This window comes from Galendromus occidentalis, unplaced genomic scaffold (assembly GCF_000255335.2).
Source record: "Galendromus occidentalis unplaced genomic scaffold, Mocc_1.1 scf7180000077453, whole genome shotgun sequence".
Taxonomy (NCBI): domain Eukaryota; kingdom Metazoa; phylum Arthropoda; class Arachnida; order Mesostigmata; family Phytoseiidae; genus Galendromus; species Galendromus occidentalis.
Genome location: NW_003805441.1, coordinates 572626 through 592405, shown reverse-complemented (window position 1 = coordinate 592405; position 19780 = coordinate 572626). Strand labels below are relative to the sequence as shown.

General features: G+C 50.6%; 2 protein-coding genes across 2 annotated transcripts; both read right to left on the bottom strand.

The window, feature by feature from the left end:
* Positions 1-212: 212 nt before the first annotated feature.
* LOC100908981 (uncharacterized protein K02A2.6-like) lies at positions 213-3898 on the bottom strand. Its single transcript, XM_003743964.2, has one exon. The coding sequence runs from the start codon at positions 3795-3797 to the stop codon at positions 213-215; it is 3585 nt and encodes a 1194-aa protein (XP_003744012.2). The 5' UTR covers positions 3798-3898.
* Positions 3899-5055: 1157 nt separating this feature from the next.
* Positions 5056-18811, bottom strand: LOC108864333 (SCO-spondin-like). The gene is made up of 40 exons (XM_029111631.1): positions 18735-18811; positions 18496-18560; positions 18225-18413; positions 17995-18090; positions 17698-17886; positions 17444-17561; positions 16997-17314; positions 16665-16866; positions 16384-16542; positions 15953-16253; positions 15623-15793; positions 15270-15510; positions 14857-15035; positions 14611-14743; positions 14214-14458; positions 13695-13873; positions 13288-13547; positions 13080-13210; positions 12792-12950; positions 12489-12636; positions 12219-12339; positions 11924-12129; positions 11424-11658; positions 11208-11331; positions 10661-10822; positions 10155-10529; positions 9830-10033; positions 9431-9735; positions 9114-9285; positions 8978-9019; positions 8713-8835; positions 8137-8602; positions 7671-7873; positions 7307-7504; positions 6989-7203; positions 6604-6820; positions 6105-6494; positions 5822-5995; positions 5310-5565; positions 5056-5173 (listed from the first exon to the last, which is right to left on the bottom strand). The coding sequence occupies exons 1-40, from the start codon at positions 18809-18811 to the stop codon at positions 5056-5058; spliced, it is 7866 nt and encodes a 2621-aa protein (XP_028967464.1).
* Between the last annotated feature and the right edge of the window lie 969 nt (positions 18812-19780).

The following is a 19780-nucleotide window of genomic DNA, read 5'->3' as shown; positions in this document are numbered from 1 at the left end:
TTCCTTTCTGTTATAACTTCTTAACTAGTAGATCACGCGCGCTCGAGGTGAGAACATAGACTGTATTTATTTCGGAGAAAAAGGGGAATTTGTCTCTCCACTCTCAAGGGAGAGGGCTATGCATCTCTATGGGTCACTCCATGATCCCAACACCTTCCCGACAAAAGAAAGAGAAGATAATAATTATTGGTGGTAACTTGGAAATGGTAATTTCAGTATTTCTTGCGAGATTTGTAGCGGGGGGATTTGGTGTGAGTTACGTCGAGAAAGGAAGTTCGCTTCCTGTTCCGCGTTGGGAGCGCGATTCGGTTTTCTTCTGGTGACTTGAACGCTATCGGCTCTTGATTATCGAAAATAGACCGTTCTAGTGGTGACGGGTCTTCTTCACTATCGCTCGTGGCCCCACTTCTGAAAAGTTCCCTCCTGGCCGAGGTCGATGGGATTTCAACTGAAGCTTCCGGTCCTCGGGTTTTGGTTGTCGCGGGGCGTTCAGCGGTGGTTGTGGCCACATCTTCCACCGATGGGCGAGCCGACCTTACCGCTTCCGCGATCTCGTCTGCCAGGCTCTGCTGCGCGGTATTTGCTTGTTGATGTGCGCTATACCGGGAGGATGTTGGTTGAGATGGTGCTTCCTGGATCGACAAGTTTTCTAGAAGTTGTGAAACGTCGTCAGCCTTCATGTCTGTTTCCTTCATGACCCGTTGGGTCTCTTGTAAGAGTGCTCGAATTTCAGGGTCAGCTTCTCCTACTTGTTCTTCAAGGGCTCGGATCGACTCCATGAGCGCATCTCGTTCGTCTCCGGTCACGGCTTGGCCGTCCATCGCCTTAATCTTCTTGCACAGGGTTTCCATCTTACAAATGATCGGTGTTATCGGCTCTGGGGTCTGGAACATCTGCTTCTCCACTTGGGTCTCCTCCCTCCCTCGGGTTGTCGTTCTCCGTTTGGGTAGGGGCATTTCGAAAGCCAGCATGAGACCGTCGTAGACATCTCCTTGGCGGTGTTGGTTTGGAGTGTGCCGCCGTCTTAATTGGTTCGCGTGTCGCAATGTTGTTCGGTTTTCAACTTCAACATCATACATGACATTGTTGCGCCGCTCCACATTACCGTGGGCCCAATATTGTTTGTTGTGTCGTTCCATCCGGACATACACCGGGTCGTTTGTCTCGAAGCTCTTCTCTCTAACTCCGTGATGTCTATCGAAGTTCTTTTTCATTCGAGCTTCATACCTGGAAGTTTGTATTGAAGCAATGGCATTGGTTTTTTCAGCTTGTGGGAGCAGCATGTCGAGTTCGGTTCGGAACTTTCTCCCCGTGAACATTTCTGCAGGCGTTTTTCCGTCTAAGGCTCGCGATGGAATCGTTCGATATGACCTCAGGAATTTCTGGATGTTTGCGGAGGTGGTGCCTTCTCGTTGCATTTTTGACAAAGCTCTTTTGAATGTATCTACCATCCTTTCTGCTCTCCCGTTGCTTTGCGGGAAGTTGACGGCCGAGAAAGATTTCTTTATGTCGTTTCTACGGCAAAATTCTTTGAAGTCGTGAGCTGTGAACTGGGTTCCGTGATCGGTGACGATTTCTTCAGGAACACCATATTGGGTAAATAAGCTTTCAAATGCCTCGATCGTATTTGCTGTGGTGATTTTCTTCATTGGGATGATTTCCGGCCAATTGGAGAACGAGTCAACGATGATGAGATAATGCACGTTTTTCATTGGCCCGGCAAAGTCCGCGTGGATTCGCTTCCAGGGTCCCTCTGGCTTTTCCCATGGCGATAATGGGATCTTTACCGGGTTCTTACTGGCCAGCTGACAGTCATCGCAGGATCTGACAAACTCCTTGATTTGGTCGTCAATTTGTGGCCAGTACACGTATGATCTCGCAAGTGCTTTCATTCTCGTCTCTCCAGGGTGCCCGTTGTGCAGAGTGGTTAGCACTTCCTTCTGGAGGTCGGCCGGGATAACGACTCGGTTTCTGAACAAGATGATGCCCCCGGAGATGCTCAATTCACTCCGTCTCGAGTACAAGGCGAAGAGGGCGTCTTCGCGAGAGATTTTTGGCCACTGGCTGTCGATGAACTTTTTGGCTCGAGAGAGGATTCTATCGGACAAGGTCCCTCTTCGAATTTCGTCTCTGGTTACAGGTAGAGCCGCAATGTTTTCGTCGAGGGAGTTTTCATCGTCTAATTCGATGCTCGCTATGACTTTGTCGGGCAGCTCGTTGTTGCCGTCGAGGTGACTCTGTTGTTCTACGATGAGGCGGGACAAGGCGTCGGCTTCGCCGAAGTCTGTCGTTTTCTTGTACCGGATTTCAAATTGGTAATCCAGGAGAATCACGGCCCATCGTTGTAGTCTGTTCGCCGAGTGGGCTGAGATACCGTTTTTTGAGCCGAATATCGAGAGTAATGGCTTATGGTCGGTGTTGAGGATGAATTTTCGACCGAAGATGAATTTGTGGAACTTCTTGACAGCATAAACGAGCGCGAGTGCCTCCTTTTCGATCTGGCTGTATTTGCGTTCAGTATCGGAAAGGGAGCGCGATGCGTGCATAATAGCCTTCTGAGTTTGATTAGGCATTTCATGCAATAATACACAGCCAATTCCACTCTGGCTCGCGTCAGCACTTATGATGATTGGTAGATTCGGATCATAATGTGTTAGCAGAAGGTCCGATTGGAGGCATTGCTTCATCTTTTGGAAACTTCTTTCGCATGCGTGTGTCCATTCGAACCCTGCATCTTTTTTGAGCAAGTTGTTCATTGGTTCTTTCAGAGTTTTCATGTCCGGGATAAATTGACTGTAGAAGGTAATCATGCCCAGCGCTGCGCGGAGTTCGGAGATGTTTCTCGGTGAGGGCATCTCCACGATCGCCTTCGTTTTGTCGGGATCTGGTTTTCGGCCTTCGCCGCTGAGAATGAAACCTAGGAATTTCACTTCCGTCCGGAGGAATGAGCATTTTTCTTCGCGGATTCTCAGTCCGTTCTCTTGGAGACGTTGAAACACCTTCGCTAGTCTTCCCTCGTGTTCTTCGATTGTCGAGCTGGTTACCAGTATGTCATCGAGGTACGCGGTTGTACCTGGTAGATCATTGGTGATAGTGTCCATGAGACGCTGGAACAAGCTTGGCGCAGTCTTTACCCCGTAAGCTAATCGTTTCATTTTGAACAATCCCTTCGCCGTGTTGATGGTAAGGAGTTCTTGCGATTGACTCTCTACTGGTATCTGCAGGTAAGCCTCTGCGAGATCCAGCTGGGAAAAATATCTCCCGCCGTTGAGTTTCGCGAAGATACTTTCGGCCGTGGGAAGGGGATAAGCGTCGTCTTCGATTGAGTTATTCAATCCCGTGGAGTAATCGGCGCAGAGCCGGATCGTTCCGTCTTTCTTTTGGACGATGACCACCGGTGCGGCATACTTGGAATGGGCTGTCGGCTCGAGAACGTCCTCGCTCACGAGTCGCTCGATTTCATCGACAATCTTCGGAAGTAGAGCATATGCTACGGGACGTGCTTTCTTGAAGCTCGGTGCGGAGTTTTCTTTGACCTTGAAAGTCGCTTCGAATGTTGTGCATTTCCCTAGGCTTTCGGTGAAGACTTCAGGAAACTTCCGCTTGAGATTCTTTTGGATTTCTTCTTCCTTGATGTCGATGGATCCCATTACAGATTGAATCGACCTCGCGGGAGGGTTCCTGGACTGATCTTGGAGAAACTTTTTCAACTCTGGGTCCCTTTGGATCCAGTCTAGCCCGAGTAATTCACAGTTTTCTGTTACATGACAGTCGGTGTGAAATTCGAGACTGTTCATGCGAACGGCGCAGCGAAACGTTCCGATGACTCTTAGGGGGTTTCCGTCGGCCAACGTCAGGCTAACTGTAGGTGAGCGTAGCGCTGGTTTGTTGAGTTGAGACCAGATTCGGCGAGAGATAAGTGAGACTTCCGCGCCTGTATCTAGAGTCAAGCTGAACGTCCGACCGCTAATGGTGACCTGCTTTGTGAACCGTCTGACGTTATTGGGTTGTAACCGGATCTGTCGAACATTTCGATCAGGCGTGAAATCCGTAGATCGATTTGAAAAACAGGCTCGAGGAAGGTGGCCCACTTTCGAACAGATCGAACAAGTTGTGTTCTTGTGTCGACAATCTCGGTGATGATGGTTCGTTTTGGCACACCTGTAGCACGGTTTCTTGTAATTATTGCTCGTGGAGGGTTGTTGCTCGTCTTTCGGTGGAGCGTTTTCTCTCGGTGATTTTTTTTGGATTTTGTTGATCTCGAAGCGGCTTTTAGCCGTCGGGTTGAGATCCTTCTTGAGTTGTTCGAAATGTTCCACATCGTCGATGATTTCTGGAAAGCTATATTCGTCCTCGTTCTCTTCCATAAGTCTCGCTGCCCGGGCACGAATATCGTTGTCTTCGGGGTTCATGAGCGATAACATGAGGATGTATTGCTTCATTTTGTCGAGGGTTATATCCCCCCACTCTGCTTCTTCGGCTGCTTCGTTGATCAGACCCATTAGTTCTTTCATGGGACGACCGGAACGCTTGATGCGAAGCGATTTTATGCGGCGCTTGAATAGACATTTTTCGAAGGTGTGTCCTTCGTCGGATTTGAAAGTGAACTTCGGGATTCGGCTGTTGATGTGCTCCATGATGGTGTGGGCCGAAGTTGAGGTCCGTTCTCGAGGAAAGTTTTTCAAGGCTTCCGTTACGGCTGCGGACACGATCAGTTGAACTTGCTCGGCGCTGAATGCCATTTTCTTTCTCGGGTGATGAGCTTTGACGAGTCACAATCCTGTGCTTCGCTGAATAATCCTCTTCTGGCGGGCACTCGGCACTAGGTTTCGTGAGTTCGTTTGAAATCTTCGTCGCCACTGTTATAACTTCTTAACTGGTAGATCACGCGCGCTCGAGGTGAGAACATAGACTATCTTTATTTCGGAGAAAAAGGGAATTTGTCTCTCCACTCTCAAGGGAGAGGGCTATGCATCTCTATGGGTCACTCCATGATCCCAACAATAATTTTTATCTGGGTTGAGATGCCAGGAGGCATATTCAATCCCTTAGCCCTCAGATGGGTTCTACCTTTGAATCAGAGCCCTCCGAGAGCAGCGCGCGGTCACCCTTTCTCCTGGCATCCAAGGCTCCACAGGGCTCACATTTGCAGTGTAGGGGCTGACGAAATTCCCTGCTCAATCGAAATGAATCCGCTCAGCGAGTTTCCAGCAACCGGATCTTTCAGGGCGCGAATCGGATCTCCATGAACTTTTTTTTCGCGTAGTTCGCGTAGAGGCAGTTCGATCAGATGAAATTCGATATCTCACCTCGAAATCATTTCACCGTCAGTGCAGCGCAATGGAACCAGAATTGGCAACCATTTAGAAGGAACACAGCATCCGCAACTGCTATCGATGTCATTCTCGTGCCTGAACGAAGACGTTGAAGCGCACGCTCCAGAGCACAATGTCGCATTCTGAATCGGGTCGGGATTGGTGCACAGGCCGTGCGTTGGGTCCTGATGTTCGAAAATTTGCGCGGAGTTCGGAACTTCAACGACTTTGCAGTTTTCCATCGGCGTTGCTGCATGGGAAATAAGATTTTTTTCTGTCGAACTCAATGATCCTCATAGTATATGTATGTTCCGCGATAAATGAGAATAACATTCATCTTCTCTTGAAGGATCACTTTCGGTAGGATTGCTCTTGCACAGGATGAGCCGAGGTGGTAATCAATGGAGTGAAGAAGAAGTGAGCAAGAACTAGCTCAGGGAGAAAATAAATGAAGCTAAACGTAGACAGGCGTTTCGAGCTGGATCGTCGATTTCCGAAGAACTCACTGCAGATCTGGGATTTCGGAGTGCATACGTTCCCGTCTCTGACGTGGTCTGGAGGGCAAACACAGCCGTGAATGCGGACCTTCCGGCATTCGTCGTCGGGTAGCGTTTCCGCGCACGTCTGCGGACAAGCGTCAGTGCAAGACGCGTACACGAGGTCGCCTGGGCAAGTCGTGTCTAGGAGAAGAAAAAAAAGCTTATTCTTGACATCGAAGGTGGGGGGGGGTTGATCCAACTAAGCCCCTCGTTTGGTTCGGAATGGGCGGGACCTAGGAAAGAAACGAACCGCATTCTAAATCCGTCCACCAGTGGAGAGAGACTCCGTGCTCGCAACATCGTCGGGCGTATTCGAGCGCTGAATTACAAATGGCTGTTCTGTGGGCTTCTCCCCGAGACGTCATCGCTGTAGTTTCTCTCGCACACTGTTCTGAATAAGGTTTGTGATCGACTAATGCGTGACATCCGGCGAAGCTCGAGGAATTTTCGAAAACCTGTTCACAGGCTTCAATGATCGGACCCGGGGGTATGAGTTCCTCCCGACCGAAGTCCATCACGCACTCTCGTCGATTCTGCTCCGTTTCAAAGCGACCCCAGCTACAAATGAAGGTGTAGATATCGTTCGTAGTCTCGCCGTCTTTCATTATGAGGTCGTCATCTGGATCGTTGTTGCAGTTACCTGTGCGGACAGACTGACATTGATTCGAGGGAATGGATTGCTTATCCATCTCGATCACAAGTGAAATTCATGGCGAGCTCCTCGGTCGTCAGCCAAATGTCAAACTCACCGCAGAGCCCCTCCATTTTGTCGAAGAATTTCTTCGAAGGCACATGCACGGAGAAAGCCGCATTCTCATTGCTGTAGTGTATTTGAACACCGAGACGACTCAAGGAGACCACCGTTGTACCCTTGGAGCCCGATTGCAATGAAAATACGGAGAATGCGGCATGCGGTGCCGACCATGGCAATGCGTCTTCAGGATACGAGTCTCCGTCGATCAGGACCTGCGAAAAACGTACTCCAAGTATTCGCTGGGGGCGAAACTCTCAACGGATGCCGATAATACATACATAATCCTACAGGATATTTTCCGATCCCGTCCTGATCGACCGTCTCGATTTAATGAATTCGAAAACCTGCTCGAGCGCGAAATTGACGTCACTCGTGCTCACCGGTTGATTTCTCTGAACTTTGACGAAATGACCGTTATGCTCAACTTCCAAGCCGATGACACAGGAGAGTCCCTCAGCGCAAGGAGCATTCAAGCCTCGAACAGTGAATAAACCATCCCTGTCTGTCGCTATGTTGAACGCCCCGGATTTGTCGAGCGAAAAGCTGTATCCATCGAACGTTTTCACCTGGGGGTCGCCAAAACCAAAGCAAACCTCTGCGAATGGTAAATATTCTGTGAGTGGGTATGAGGCTGAGCGCGAGATCGATGCGGATACTTCGCTGCCGGAATCTGAGCGCAGATCATGAGAGTCACGTACTATCGGCGCAGCTCTCGGGCTCGATGCAAGAATTGGTCGTATAGTCCAAGACGAGACCCGGATGGCAGAAGCAGCCTTGGATGCAAGAACGGGAGTCAGAGACACAGCTCGACTGTCCCGCGTCGAAAAAGTTCTGGCAAGTTACAAGGCAGGACGGACCACACTCCTGGTATAACTGATCGGGTGGGCATTTCGGCACTGAAAAAGTGCCAATCATCTTGTTAGACACGCGGGTTTTCCACGAGAGCTCGCTACCCACCGGGCGACAGTTGATCTCACTTGGGGAGGAAGTTCTGCGTCGGAATATAATAAAAAATATTATATATAATTATATTTCGAAAAAATCGAAATATATCACGCTCACCACACGAATACTGCTGGCGCCAGCCGGTCATCTTGGTGAGGATCTGGTTCCCGTGCTTGTCGAGACATGACTTCTGGAAGGCGGCAACAGCATCGCACAAACAGCTTTCGGCAGTATTGTTTGTGCGGAGACATTGACAAGTGTATGCCAGACAATTTCGGAAGGAGTCCTCGATTCCAGTACAGGCGGACAGCGGGGCAGCGCTAGAATGCCGATCGTGGAAGAATTATTTCGAGCTACAGACGGACAAGCAGAGGGGATGCCTAAGTGCTGAGCAGGGTCGCGATTCTCGAACCCTTCTATCGACCTTGAGAAGGCGAGCGGGAGTGCGTATCTAGATGAATTTCAAAGATCCGACAGTCGTTCGAGATATATCCCGAAATTACGGAGCATTCGGGAGTCTCATTCTGAGACTCTCAAGCGACTTCACGGGAGGAAAAACGGATATCATGAGACCCACACAGACCTGAGTCTCCCGCAGATGTCCATCGCCCCCATGGTTGTTTCGGGTGGGCAGGTGTGAGACACACAGATGGCTCCAGGGCTCAAAGGGAGCGCCCAGCTGTCTCCGAACTGCTTCACATTATCCACAATCATGCCGGCCGTATTGGTGAAGTCGTCTTTCGGGTTGTGATTGAAGAGTCCGCATAAGCCCATCAATCGATCTTTCAGTCTTCCGTCGACTGTGAGCCGTAGGGAGCCCTTCGAGATGACCAGCTTGACAATTTGGTCCCGGTGAGCGATTTCCAAGACATCACCGACTGCCGTCACCGTGACATCGCCAAGGTTAGCTGTAGCCAGTTGGGCCGGAGTGAAGCTCGACTGATTTACGGTAACATGGTGAGAATTCAAGTCAACCTGAATTTGTTGGTTCGCACTCTCGAAGATCACCACAGGCTCGCAGCTCGACGAAGATGAGCACTCTCGACTCACTGTTGACAAGGATCGATTAGAGATAAATTCCGCCGTCGTCCATGGAGAAAGTTTCAATACATCATTCGACCCTAATCGGGGTGGGATTAACGTATTCTGGGCCGATCACCTATGACTCTGAAGAGTTGCTCCGCTTGATCAACGGCCAGTACGTTTCGGCAATAGTCATATGCGAGGTCAGAACCATCGAACGTCCTCAAATGATTGCCGATGAGTTCGCATGTCGCAGGACCTGAATCGAAGAACGAAACTTTACAGAGGAAAATCACTAGGATCCTCATCATGTTGCTGTTTCCTCCGTTTCATCAGTTGTAGTCAAGTTTTTGGGACTCAGGTTCATATTATGTAGGAACAAGGAGTTTGTATCGACTCACCGTGGATCAAGTCATATGAAGGAAAGGGCGCGGGCTTAAGCTCTACGGATAGAATGAGAATGGAATTATTTGATGCCGATCACTCAGCCTGCCTTGGGTATCGGATTCCCAATTATGGCCGTGAGCAATACCGCACCGGCTTGCTGAGAGCATTCTGTCTCGTCGTTGTCGCAATCGACGATCCCATCGCACCAACGGGACGAATCGAGGCACTGTCCGTTGCTGCATTTTTTCGGGCAGTCCACGATGATTCGATGCTCTTCGCATTGACATCGGCATGTGTTGTCCAAGGTGGCGAGGATACCGTTCTGAAATAGTTCCGGTATGGAATATCGAAGTCCCAGGCTGCAGTACCGCCGTAATAAAAATCTGTACCCACTAGTCATGATACATGATAGCCTCCGAGGACCGATGAGTTCTCACGGCTGCTCCATGAAGAGCTCCGATACTCACGGGACAGATGGGGCAGATGATTGGTGTGCAAACGGAATGCCCACCCAGTTGGCACATGCACTCCTGGCAAGTAGTCGACTCGATGCGCCCTCCGACCGGGAATGGCTTACCATCTCTGACGCAAGGACAGCTCTGCAGCGGGACGCAATTCCCATAACCATCGCAGAATAAGCCCTTGATACACTGGCCGCAAGATTCTCCTGATCCAGGCAAAGCCTCAGGACAGGCGAATGTGATAATCGGCGCAATGATACCGTGCGATTCTTCTGTCACGACGTACACGGGTGATGGGGGAGGTTCAGGAACTGGAATCGGCCAAACTATAGATTTGAGAATGGAGCAAGTCCTTGATGCGATGAAAGATCGAGAGAAGTCCCCGATCGAGGACGTCGCACCTACCCGGGAAAATGATGGAATCGGCTTCGCTTGAGCGACAGGTTGAAGAGTATCCACAGCTCCTCAATTGAGAATTGAACGATAGACCGGCGGGACACAATTTATGATAGGCAATGTTCTGCACGCAATGATAGAAGAAGTTGCAGTTGTGGACATCGGGGAAGAAACCCATCGGACTGGGGCAAGTGAACGTTGTCGCAGCGATTTCTTCGGAAAAGAATAACATTGATTCAAAAGAATAGGATAATTCCGCGGGCTGTGTAGAGAGTGGAGTTTTCTCGAAAGGTATCCTTAGAATGATTTAGTCCTCCAAAACTTTGCAGCACACTGTCCGAGACGATCTCACCTCGTTTGCAATCCACGTTCCAAGGATGGTCACAAATTTTCAGCGCAGTATTGAAAACCGTCCCCGCGGGACAAGCTTTGTGGAAGGGGAAATTGTTGGAGCAATGATAGAAGTGATCACAATGCAATGGATCGGGGAAGAGACCGTTCGGTTCCGGGCAAATGAAGTCGATGGTGGTCGTAGTGCTGTTAGCCGGATCAACGATCCTTCGCGTAGCTTGATTTTCGTGATCGCACGGGCAGTAGAATCTCACTTCATATTCGAAGCAACCGTCTCGGGGATTTGCCGTGTTGAAACAGGAGAGGCCGTGATCGAGATCGCATGTGACATTCTGTCCCGTGGCCGTCCAAGCGATGCCTGGAAAATGGAACGGGGGGCCCATATGGAGCTGCCGGGGATCTTTCGGTAGTCGGCGCCCATCGCCCGTCGTGATGAAGTTCTAGCTCTGGACTGGATCCGGCCATCACGGCAAAACAAGGAAAACTCACCCCCTGGAGACCTTTGGCTCTCTTTCGTTTGGCACTGAATCGCCTTCGGTTCTTGGCAAACTAGATTCATTCCTATGAGCTCTCGGGTGTTCTCGAAATCTCCGGCGGCTGCAGCGTTGTGTGAACTGATCCATCGAGTCCAACAACCTTGAAGTGAATCGTCTGAAAAGAAAACGTTTGAGAGTTAAATCATCTGCTCGTAGCGCCGGTTTTCGATTCCCTGCATCGAGAGGATCCATATCTTTGTTCAGCTCTTCAATTCGAATCGCTGATTCCGTATGTGATCCGCCGCGTGAAAAATTCGAATCCTGGCGGCTGTCTATTGCTCCTGCATTCCCCGTCTGCGATTCCACGGCATCGCGTGAATTTCTCGCGCCCTCAGCAATCCTCGGGAGCCTTCCTGACTCCAAGTCCCATCCCCTAGACCCTAGACGCACCTATGGAGGCTTTTCATTGCCCACATCTCGGAATCGAAGCGGACCTACAACTCTGTCACCGAGTGAGGCAGGGCGTGCCGTGCCGAGCGTGAAACCAGGTCGCGACTCACCTCTGCTTATCTCGGTCTCCGAGCTCTCAGCCTCTTGATCACACCCGCTCAAACGCTGGCACAGGAGATCGTTGTTCAGGCACTGACATTCCGTGCAATCGTCGCTGAGGAAGACCGCTCCAGGCTGGAATCGGATAGTGAGGCTCATCCATAGAACTCCGCATCCGCGTCCTCATAATTTCTGCTGCTAACGGGCCTCAGGGTTCAGGCACTCACGGCTACGATCTCTCCGGTGGTGCGGACGCATGGACATTCGTTGATTTGAACACACTGCCCGTAACTTGAATAGACTTGATCAGCTCGGCAATGATGGTTTACGCAGCCGGGTACACATTCTCGATCGACGCATTGCCCTCGGAGCATCAGATCGCGCCGGAATTTGTGACAGGTTTGGGCACAATTCACGGCACAAGAAGACCATTGCTGCCCTGGTGGACAGCTTTGTTCCTCTACGGAGAAGAAGCTTTTCTGACATCGTGGCGACTTCAGGAATCTACATCGAATATACTTGAGGGGAAAACTTCCGACAGCTGCGAGAGTACAAGGGGCATGTTCTCCATGACGAGCTCACCATCATGTTCTGGCGGGGGTGTCGGGGCAAGTATTCCATCTCTCTTCTCTGGACCTACAGGAAGAGCGAATCTACGTAATGACGCCATTTCTCTCCCACTGACTCATCTCTCGCAGAAAATCGGAATCAGCTGAGAGAAATTCGCTCACAAGAGCACTTTACGCGCATCTCCCAATCGGCGCAAGGTTCGCGATTTTCAGGCGTGCACTCGAGTCCCCTCTGAGTATCACAGATAACGCCCACGACGCTATCGTTCCACGCAATATGATCGTGTAAGCGACGGCACTCGACTGCTTCAATCAAGCTCGATGGACATCGATGATGTGCGAGATATTCCATGTCGTAGCCGAACTGGAAGAGGAGATTATTCTCAGCGTCCGGCCATCCGAGATGAGCTCCGATTGTAGGCGGAGAGTTCAAACGAGAGCTTCAAGACTCACCGCCGACGTCGGCGAAGTCTCACTCTTCCAGCCGGACCATCCTTCGAAACAAATAGGTTCAGAAACGGAAGAATCTTCACAGGGCCGCCCGATGCATTTCCTCTCTCTCCGAATGCAGAAACTGTCGGAGAGAAATAACTCGATTCACGACATCGAGGGTCAGAGACCGCGATGCCCCCTATGTTCCAAGGGTTGCGGGCAAAGCACCTTTAAAATATTTCTACGAAAAAATTATCGTTGATCCTGATTTCGACAGAATAGTTCACCAACCAAGAGATACAGGGGTCCTCTGTTTGGATCCGCTGGCCCTCGGCATAAGTAACGCCGTCGATTTCGCAGGATGCCCCCTCTGTGACTTCGGTGACACAAGTTGACGCGGGCAAGCATTCATGGGTCGTTTCGTTTGGGTGGATGTATCCTATAACGGATTCAGAGGCTCATTTCCCTTCGAGGGCCCTGTATCGAATGATTAGCTTTCTTTTCTATGTTTGGAGAGATTGTCTACATCGATCGATGCTCCTCAGGAATGAACCATGACGTAAGAGCGGTGAATCAGTCTTCAAGATCGGCTACCTAATTTACAGCTCGGAATGCTGCAGCCCTCAACACAATGCTGCTCAACGCAGTTCAGGGCCACTCCTTGCTCTATCACGGCTCGGCAAGTTTGCGCATTTTCGCAGGCTTCGGGAACGCATGGGGTGTATTTCTCGCAATCTTCGTCGCATTGGAGGGCTAGAAAATCAAATTTTGCTCTTGCAATTGTTACATTCATTCAAGCGCCCAATGTCAACACCGCACCGGTAGACTGGATGGAGCTGATTCATTGTGCGAGAGCGATACCTCGTCAGCAGGGAAACTCACGACACAGTCCTTGATTTCTCCAATGGATCAGTACTCCTAATTGAGCGCATTGGTGGGCATACATAGCAATCGCGGTGCATAGACAATGACATTCCCCGTCCTCCTCGCAAGCGCAGGCATCCGCGACACACCTTGGAAGATTCCCGGACTTAGCTCTTTAGGCCACCTTCATCCTACGGAGGCTGATGCATATTCATCCTTGACGCACCTCTTGAAGTAGGGCTCCACGTCGACTTCATTATGGCAGTCCTCGAAGAGCTGACTCCGCAAGACCTGACATCTGAGCTTAACTCGAGGTCTCACGGTGCTTTCCAAGCAATTGATATCCAGGATCTGTGGCGGCCTGCACTGGGGATTGAGCTCCCAGTTCTTGACGAATCCGGTGACGGATTTGATCAGGGGCCCATCTGAGGACGTTCTCAGATCATCGCTGTCATCGCCATTGAAGTTCCCGCATAGTCCAGAAACCTGACCAGGACGATAATTCCTGTCTCAAGACCCGATAGGACCAGATCATTCGCAAGAGCTACCATCGCGGAACCCGTTGATCGGATTCTGCTCCTGTGGCGAGTTCAGCTTCATTCAATTTTCTAGTACTTCGGCCAGTTGACTCACCCGCTCCCTCCATTGAACTCCTGCGAGGACGTGGAGGCGCGTATCCCCGTCCCAATAAACCGAAATTTGGTTCGGTAGCGAAACTTTCGTGTATAGAGATCCAATCCGCTGAACTTGTAGCTGCGATTCGGAGCTCGCCGGAAACCAGGACTTCCCAGTCAAGACGGTGGATTGATTCGCTGCGGAGAACCGAATGACAGATGCTCACCAAGCTCTACTACAGCACAAACTCGATCATATCACACTCGATTATATCACGTCTAAAAATTTCGAAACTCGATTATATCACGTAATTCGTGCTCAAAAATGGTGGTATAACCGAGTCGGAGATGTGATATAATCAATTTCCCACGGAAGTCTATGAAACTCGATTATATCGCACTCTCGATTATGTCACCATTTTACCAACACGAATTAGGTGATATAATCGAGTTTGTACTGTAATTTGAACTGAAGGGAGACGTGAAAAGAAATGTGAGCTCTCGTGTCGCGCTATCAGTCTCTCCTCGAATCTCTTACCATGCTGAATCAAGATGCTCTTGCGGCATTCTGCGGTGTCTTCTACACACTTGAAGTTCCGGAGCACTATCTGAAACCATGCGGCACTCCCCGGATCGCTGCTGGCTCTCGCTACGACGTAGTCACAAGTCCCCTCGAAATCCAAAAGCTCATTATCGAATGTCTTGAGGTGAGTGCTGCCCCAAACATCGCAGCTAGCCGGACAAGGATCCTTCGAGCAGCTCCATGTGCCGCTCGAGCATGTGCTGCGGCATCGGAGAAGAAATTGAGAATGCGATTAACGATTCCCACTAGATGCCCTTCAGTGAGCCCAGGGAGTCGGCGCGGTTTTCGTCGAGGGAGGTATACCGCCGTTCGCCCCGAAATCGTCTAGATCGAAACTTCTGTAGAAATTCACCATTTGTTGCATCCGCGTATGACCGTCTCCCCTTCATTGTACGTCTTGCCGCCATGGAAACAGGGACAATCCCTCCGTTTGATGCAGCGTCCCGTCAGCTCGTTGCGGATGAAACCGTCCGCACATTGACAACCTTCAAGGATAATTCCCTTCAGTTCTAGGTGTCGACGGTCGTGAGACGGGAGCCCTCTCGATTTCCTGTGTGCGGGGATCACTATGATTTTACTCGAATCAAAAATTGAGGACCTTGGGTACATATCGTATCTTCGCAGTCCGGAACTCCGATCAAGGCATCACAGGTGGGCGCACATCGGTCCACGCACTGAACGAAAATTTCGTTGATGCCGCATTCTTTCAGAACGATTTCGGAGCTATCACGCTCCTCAGTAGAGGTCTCGCATTCCCAGAGCCCATTCCGACACAAGCTGAAATTTGCCGCGGTATTCTCATCGACTCCACCTGAAGACCTCCGCCGCGCCGCCGTCTCCTCTTAATAACGATTTAAGTGTCATTATGATTGTAGATATGTTCGTCCTGCCGCTCGAGTTCCTTCGTGCCTCGAATCGAATTCCGGTGAATTTGAAACGTCCTATAAGCCAGAGCGCGGGGCTGGCACCCGACAGGTTTGCCTTCGGTCTGAGCTGAAGCATGATACCAACCAGTTTTCGCCCTCCCGTGTGTGACTGGACCCGTTTTGATACTCCTTGCCGTCAAAGTAGCACAAACAATCATCGAACGGCACGCAGACCGAGTCACTGGATAAGCTGTGTCCTCCAGGGCATGCGCAACCCTCAACACAGGTTTCGGAGCAGTTCCGACCGAAAAATGAACGGTGAGAGCAGCTCGATCGACAGGAAGTAGAACAATGCTGATACCTCATTCCATGATGGCATTCAGCCGCTGAAATTCACCCTCACTGAGGAAGTTCCTTCGCAGCGGGTATCCCGGGTCAGGTGGCTTGGAGGAGCACATCGGTGAAAAATCTGTAGCCACATGACCTACGAAATCTCACCGCATTGGGGCACTTGGAGGGTCCACTCTGTCGTAGAGCCTTTGTTGGAGCACAAGCGCGAATAGTGACTCAGGAACGGGCATAGACACTCCTCGATCGAAGATGTACAGGTGCAGAGCGCCTCCATGCATTGTGCGAAGTGAAGCTCGGGAGCGATTTTGTCGAGGCAAGCTGCAAACGAGCGTGGATTGGAGTTGCGTCCATTGACTCAAGCCGTCGTGATGAAAAGAGTTCCGCAAATAACATGCGACTTGAGGGCTGGGCAGGAAGGCGGAAGAATTCCCACTGACATTAGCTCTACCCGGCTGCCTGCAGCTTTCCGGAGCTTACTTGGGAATATCGAAGAATCTCGGAACAGGTTCTCGCAAATTTTTCTCCGTTTCTCGAGGTCGTCGATGTTCGAACAGTTCCCGGGCTCAATGAAACGGCATTGACCTTTCTCGACGGTCCATTGTTCGGCGAAAGAGCTCGCTGACGTCGTGACGTCATTATTCGGAGTCGTGAAATCGTCCGATCTTTGGTGGTTGAAGGTTCCGCAGAGACCAACAGTGCGGTTGAAGAAAACAGGTGAAGCTTCGATTGAAATTTGATCGTTTCCATTCGTCAGGATCTTTATGCCATCGACATTGACCTGCAGGCAGGAATCACGACGATAAAATTCAGGAACGATGAAGGAGAGCGTGGTCGATACAATCGTTCTGGACTTCATCCATTCTTCCTCTGTTTCTAGGGAATTATTCACGGATAAAGACGTCGATTACCTGTACAAATTCTCTCGACGGTCTTGTCACGAGGATCTTATGACTCAGAAACACGGCTGGAGTATTCGATACTTCGTGGTGATCGAACACGACTTTGCGATCCCTCGTGACTCGAAGCGCCTTTGCGCCCAAATTCACCACGAGATCGCCAATGCAGACCTTAGAAAGCTCAAGCGTCATCAATTTTGAGCCGTGCTTGGGGAGTGCTCCCACGACTCATCATTGTCATCGTAGATAAATCTCGCCGACCAAACCACATTTGACCAATACCCTCAACGAACCTTCGTAGAGTCTTCAGGACAATGACTCCTGTCTTGGATGATTTGAGCGCCGTCGATGACTTGCATCAGGACTACGGTGCACGAACCGATTCCGGTGAAGTACGCGTGGCCATCGAAAGTCTTGTAGAATGTGTTCAGCAGAACTGAACATTCGCTGTCGCAAATCTCATTCGTGCATTGCCAACTGCCCTCATGACACGTGCTAGGATATTCAGAAATTGATGAGCTCATGCAGCTCAATCGTCGAATCTCGTCTTGACCTTTTCATGAGGAGGGGCATGTTCGCCGGATTCAGACTGAAGAATTTAGTCATCGATTGTCCCTGTGCTTACCAGGTGTTGCAGTCTTGAATGATGTAGTGCCCGTGATTGAATGCGAAGCCTTCGTGGTAGCACGGGCATGCCTGTATCGGGACACAGTCATCTTCTAGTTGCACGAAGCCTTCAGCGCAGGCACAGCCTTCCTCACAGTCAGTTCCGCTGTCCGCTGGCGGACATACTAGGCCAGGATTCTGACAGGTCGCTTGACAGCTTGAGGCACATTTCACGCGAACTCTACCCTCGGGACATTTCTTTCGTCGCTTTATATTATTCGATGCATCCTGGGCCTCGATCACTATTGAGTTCGATTGTTCCTCTGGCTTCTCGACACTGCGACGATGCAAATTCTTTAGTACACGATGGGTAAGAAAAAGGCGGACCATTCGCAATCTTGCAACCAGGAAGTATCTCTTCGGGAAACTGATCCTGGAGCCGTTCATCCACCCATTCCAACCGTACTTGATCGTTTCGTAGATTTCGTATTCATCATGAGCCTCGGCTTTGTTTTGCCTATGATTTTTATCCTCCATCTCATCTCGAGTGACCTCTCCAGGGACCAATTCCAGCTCGGGATCATCTGCAAACATGAGAGAGGGATCGTCTCACAGCAATTCACACGAGAATATCCGATTGATTATGTCTGCCTGCGAATAGGTGAAACTTCGGGCAGAATTAATTATCCGTCCGTGAACATAATCAGACCAGATACGAACCGGCTATGCACTTCGGAATCGTCGGAGGAGACCAAACCCCCTCCACGCTGCAGGTGTGTATTTTCGGCGACTCGAAAGAGAAGTAGAACGGAGGAGGACAGCTGATCCGGCATTCGGTCCCATTCTTTTTGTGTCCACAGCGCCAAGTGCCCAGAAACTCCGAGAAATGGGCATCGCAAAGACTCACGGCTGGAAAGGGATTGGACGTTCCGACTCAGCATCCAGAGAAAACGTCAGAAGAGACTTCGTGGATCTGGGATCTGAGAGTGAGGTATCGAAGGTTCCAAATCGATTCACCATATTCACAGGAGTCTCCCCGGTAGGCGGCCTCGCAGAGACACTCGTCGTTTCCGATGCACCTGCCGCCGTTTTGACATGGTTTCTCGCAGTGCGCTCAAGAACGAGTAGATGCGTGGATGAGTTATATCATGATCGAAAATCGCAATTTCAGTCTTCATCCTCGCAAGTTCGAGAGAGAGAGAAGCATATTGTCCGATTCTGATCGAAACTTCCACTTGATTTCGTACCTTCACAATCTGAAAATATTCCTCTCGGCGTGTATTTGCCCTCATCTTCGGAACAGACAATAATCTGCTCGGTTTCCCCGTCGGCCGTTTTGAATCCTTTCAGGCATGTTGCACGGCACATTCTCCGACCCTTACCGAGCCGGCATTGAACCTTGGAGTTTTTCGGTGCGGTAGGAACAGGGCATAGATCTGTGGAGGTGGGATCGGGTCTAATCGTTCCTGCATGTCTTCCATTTGAGGTTACCGCCCCGGAAATGGGGGAGAAACCTACCGATCGCGACATTCCGTCCGAGCAGTGGAGCTTCCGCAGGCCCCGCGTCGCTTGGATCTTCTTCCCTGCAAGGTTCGGAGAGCTTCTCAGTCGAAGTTCCATATCAAGGATATGCAGGATGGGAGGACGTGAAGGCTTGGAAGCGAGCTCCCTTTGCTCTCAGCTGATGAATGACGATTGAGACTCAGCATGTGGGAGAGCGCCTTTCCGAGAATTCAAATGGAGAAGAGGATACTTACAAATCCTCCCATTTTAGACTCTCTTTGGCCAAGCAAACAACCAGGACGGCCGAAAGCCCCAAGTATTCACGTAGCATGCTGGCTCCCGTAAAAGCGCGTTCGGTGAACACGGGCTCCACAGTGGTACCGATCGCGGGAGCGTTCGCGGAAACCTACAGGATGGGAGAAAGCTTGCAGGAAGTGAAAAGTCGTATGGCTTCCGCCCCTCAGTCTCTCCTGTCGAAGCAGTTCGAAAACACGGGGCATGAATTATCCGTCGTGCGGAACTCGCGGCCCGCTATTGTAGAAGCTTCAATATGGGCGGTCTTGGGCAAATGAGGAGTGCCGATGCCCTTTTCGAGCTGATTTCTGAAAGCTCAAGGAATGTTCAGCCATCCTCCAGCGCGGAGTCCCATCATGGGACTCCCATGATTGTCTCCAAACCCTCTCGGACTCCTCTTTCGCTTAACAAACAGAACGTGCCATCCCAGGCCTTGGAATAGCCGGACGAGAATGAGAAAATAGAGAGCTTTCAATCGAGCGGGACTGACCATGAGCGGGAGAGTGCTTTTTGGTTCTTCCCAGAATCAATCGATTCTTTAGCATCTGTTCAACATTTACCTCACTCGGGTGGCTTATACTTCTCGGCAGTATACGGAGCGCTCAATCTGGGGAAAAGGCGGACGCCGGCTCAGCAGACACTACCCAGATTGCTCCCTGCAACTACTGAGTCGCAGTGTCTGTCTTCCCCCATCCAACCCCTATCCTAATCTGTTCCGCGCGGATTATCTAGAGTTGAGGGTCTATATTTCCAACCTCGTAAAATCGATCGATCGACGCTGACGGTAGATCCCTGGACTAGCGTGGCCACCGGACGGATCAGCCTCGTCTCAATGGCTGAAGACAGATGATCTTTGTCGACGCTTTTCGCGCAAGAATCGGGAGCGTTCCTTTCTTGAGCCTCGCGGTCTTCTTTCCGGAACGCTGCTCCTATGTGGCGCGCGAGAGCCATTCACCGACTGATATCATTCGAGAGGCGATTTTCCTGGAGACAAGAAGGGCTGAAA